The sequence below is a fragment of the Helianthus annuus genome, chromosome 2 (genome assembly GCF_002127325.2).
Source record: "Helianthus annuus cultivar XRQ/B chromosome 2, HanXRQr2.0-SUNRISE, whole genome shotgun sequence".
Lineage (NCBI taxonomy): Eukaryota > Viridiplantae > Streptophyta > Magnoliopsida > Asterales > Asteraceae > Helianthus > Helianthus annuus.
Genome location: NC_035434.2, coordinates 145028756 through 145033053, shown reverse-complemented (window position 1 = coordinate 145033053; position 4298 = coordinate 145028756). Strand labels below are relative to the sequence as shown.

General features: G+C 37.2%; 1 protein-coding gene across 1 annotated transcript; it reads right to left on the bottom strand.

Annotated features, from left to right (window-relative positions):
* Positions 1-1172: 1172 nt before the first annotated feature.
* On the bottom strand, positions 1173-2893 carry LOC110906409 (uncharacterized protein At2g29880-like). The gene is made up of 2 exons (XM_022151546.2): positions 2009-2893; positions 1173-1929 (listed from the first exon to the last, which is right to left on the bottom strand). Exons 1-2 carry the CDS (start codon positions 2201-2203, stop codon positions 1354-1356), a joined length of 771 nt encoding a protein of 256 aa, XP_022007238.1. The 5' UTR covers positions 2204-2893; the 3' UTR covers positions 1173-1353.
* Between the last annotated feature and the right edge of the window lie 1405 nt (positions 2894-4298).

Here is a 4298-nt window from a genome sequence, read left to right as displayed (position 1 = left end):
ACATGTGAATCATTCCATCAGTTGCAGCAGCTACCTTTTTGTTCCTCTTTAAACCAAACAGCAGCAGGAATTTGGAGGCCTATGGCGTCTCCGATTTTGTTCCAGTAGCACTCCTACTGCTACTGTGCTACGGGCGTTCAGGCGTCAATTACACTTGCGGCGTCTATTACGCGTTTTTACTCTAGTTACGCGTATCCAGTCTGGGTCTCGCGCGTAACCCAGCCTGGTAAGCACTGAACACAGCACTCGACACGAAACCGACTTTGCACGAGTAACCAGTGCCAGTTACACGTGTTTAAGGCCTGTTACGCGCATTCCGGTGTCGATTCATGCGTTTAGGTGTCGGTTATACGCGCAATGTTGGTTACGCGTTATTAAATGCAGGTTAGGCGTACCGTGGCGGGTAAACCGACGTCTACTAAATAGTATCTACCTACAATTTTACTATTATACCCTTTTAACACAAAACATCATAACCTTATGTATTAAATGCAGGTTAGGCGTACTGGGGTGGGTAAACCGGCGTCCACTTATCCGCTTTCCGGCTTTCGTACTCAGTTCCACCTCAGTCCAAGCACAGTCAACGATATCAGTCATGTAGAATTATAACTTCAAAACACTCAGTAACAAGATTTTTAAATAAATAGATATAATAGTACCTCCTTAGCGTTAGGACGATCTTTAGGCTCAAATGGGCAACTTTTCTTTGTAACGGGTCAAAATAGTTACCCAGCTGTGCGCGCACCAAATGTGGATCTTGAGGATGCTCCAACAGCAAGATCTGCAATTCATACGATGAGTTCATGAGCATAACATGGATATACAACGTTTTGACCCGTTAGCGAAAAAACTTAACATGGATCGAACCATTTATAAGTAAATCGGTTTATATAAAAGGCTTACCCGGGTATCAACAAGTCAAGAATATCTGTGTTTTGTTCCAAATATTCAGCAGCAACTTAATGGCCATGCAGGTCCAATAATCTTGAATTATAACAGCATACTTTTATCAAACAACTTGTCATTGTTCATCAGCAGGTGAATATATTTATAGCTCAAGAATCACAATTAAAGAAATAATGGTTCAAGAAGATGAGCAGTGAAATATAAGTACTGTAGCATCATACATAATCCTAAAGCAGCCTCGGCTTAGTAAAAAAAACAGACCCATAGTAAAAAAAACAGACCCAAGACTGATGTAATTTAGAGTCATAAACAATCCCAGACCTAATGTAATTAAGCATCATAAACAATCACAAGACCCATAAGCAATAATAAAATACCCAACAAAGAAATAAAAGTTACTAAAAAAGGATGTAGCACTTCTACCAGACAAAAGCATCCTAAACTCGCTTAGTTACCGGAACCCATCATATCTCTTAGTAAACCCAACCGTATCAGAGGAGGACAACTAAATAGCATCCTTGCTTTTGCTTGGTTGGTTGCCAAGTAATTTAAAGCTCCACGTATTTCATGGGAATCCAAACCCAATGGCTCCAGTTCATTATAAATTTCTTCAACAGTGTACTCGCGATGATAAGCTCTTTCAAGTATTTTATTGCCTTCTAAAATAGCATTAGCCACACCGCTAACGCCATTCATAATAATAGAGGTTAAATCTTCATCTTGTTGTTCAACTTTTCTTTTTCTACTCTTACATTTCTTTGCACGAGAAGACGTAGGATGTAGCACTTGAATATCATCATCAGTATTGCATTGGCTCTCCAGAACTACATCATTAGCAGCGCAGAAGTCATCAACTTCTGGAATTGTTTCTATGTTAATGCTGTCATTTTCTTTCAGTCGGGCATTTCGTTCTTTGGCTGTTTCAGCATGTGCACCGGTTGCCCTGTCTTTTGCAAATAGTTGTAGCATTTCATTGAAGTTTGAGACTTTCTTTGTCTTCAATGCCGCAGCATCAGGCTTTGACTATTTAACAAAATTAAGCTAATGAGTATTATAAACGATATTCTAAATATTCAAGTAAATAATTAAAAAAAAAACTTACTTCTATTAATTTATCCCAGACTTCATCCTCGGCTTCAATTAATTGAGTTTCTGAATTCCATGAGAATCCACTCAATGACGTTCCACGAAACATGTCGTACCATTGGGAAAAATGCTCTTTCAATGTTTTTAAACGATTCTTCAAATGTTTTTTGGTCAATTCAATTTGAAGCTTTGTGTTCAGCTCCTCAATCATATTGTTGTATGCTTGTGAAGTAAAACTGCCATTAATCCTATTGCCATATCCTATTGCGCTATCATGGATTGTATGAATATATTATCCATACTTTCCGTCCACTTTATTTGTTCCTTCTTTCCGGTGGCTTCGTGTTTGCTCATGATAACTTTCTACATAGTAATACATAAATAAATTCAAATGTGTACTTATGTAAATGGTTGCTTATGTTAAATAAAATTACTATACGCACATGCTAATAAAAAAGAACAAAGTCACCAATTCATTGAAACCATAACAGTCAATACAAAATCGAAATGAAATACTATAATGTACTATTCTAAAACTACTTTGACATATCTATTTCATTGTTTGGATAAGTCAAATAGTTAGTCCACATTTCATTTGCAATTGAGTTCCTTAGTTGTTCAGATCTCGTACTACCCTCACGTATATCTCTTGTAATTTGACTTTCTTCCTCTTGTGGTCCATCTAACACCTCTTGTATGACCTCATCTTCAAGATCCTTGTCACGGTCTTCCTATAGTAAAAAGTTGTGTAAAATACAACATGCCAAAAAGATGCCAGACTGTGTTTCGCACGAGTAAAATGGTTCCGCTGTACTTCTAATAATAGGAAACCTCTTTCTTAGGACACCAAATGCTCGTTCAATTGCGTTGCGTAATGATGCATGACGAAGGTTAAACAACTCCTTTGCATTCTCAGGGGCACGCGTGGAGTATTATTTCAAATGATACCTAACACCTCTATATGGTGCCATTAGGGTACTCGTGTGAGGTAAACCCGCGTCTACTAAACAATATCTACCTATAAACAACTTGTAATTAGTATTAGAATACATTATTAAACAATTTAAGAGAATTTGGTAGAACAAATTACCAGTTGGAATTACTAGTTTATCATCTCTAGTAAGCGCATTCTTTATAATTCTTGAGTCTGATGCTGTACCCTCCCATCCAGTTAGCACATACGTAAACTTTAAATCAAATGTACAAGCAGCCAATACATTTGTTGTCGGGTATCCCTTACGACCACGATATCTAGGGGCATCCTTATTAGGTACTTTGACGCGAACATGTGTTCCATCAATTGCACTGATACAGTCCTTAAAAAAAGGATAAAATCTCTTTTTTCTTGAATTTCTTCTGGGACAATATCACCTTTAGGTTGTTGAATATAACGACCTTCTAGTGATATAATCGCTCGCAAAACTCTATGGAAGCACCGACTAGTTGTTGACCCATAACGACGGTATAGCCACGAGGTAAACCGATTTCTCAAATCATTGCCTACAATATGCAAAAATGTGGCAACATGCTCTTCAACAGACATGCGTTGAGTAGCTCAAAGTCCACCATCACACTTTAAAATACTGCACAATGTCATAAAAGCTTTCTCACTCATGCGGATAAGCTCACGACATTTACCGCCGTTTGAAAGGTCGTGTAACATCTCTTCTCGCACATATCGTCGTTGTAAAATTTCATCATTAGTAGGTAAATTAGCACGGCTTCTGGTTGACAATCTACGTAGTGCAACGAAAGCCACCAGAAAGCAAATCAGGTTAGCTACTTGCAATTGTCTAGCTCGCACAAGTTCAGCTGCCTCGCGTATCTGATTATCCATTGTAAACTTACTTGCTGTTGAAAATTGTTATTGGATTAGAAAATTGTTAGTTAAAACTTTACGTTCTTCTTCTGTAAAATTATTGTAGGGTGCACTGACAGGTTTTTTAATAAATGCTTGTGTCTATTAGAGTTAGTAAATCAAATAAGAGTAAACTAGAAGCTAGGGTTGAGGAGAATTCAATTTTGTGGTATTCTAGTCAACAAAATACGACCTAAACCAACTATTAGCGTATTAGGTCAGATCTGACTCAACTTAAAGTCAAAACATTTAACACTTGACTATAACTAAGTAGATATGGTGACAATAAAGATGATAAGATCAGATAACTTCAATCATTAACAGGGGAATTGCTAAACAAAACTCAAAGAGAACTAACCAGATACATACACGATCTCATTTTTTGTCTAAACTAATTAGATAACATGACAGTAAAGGTGATCAGATCAGATAACTATAACCTCAATCA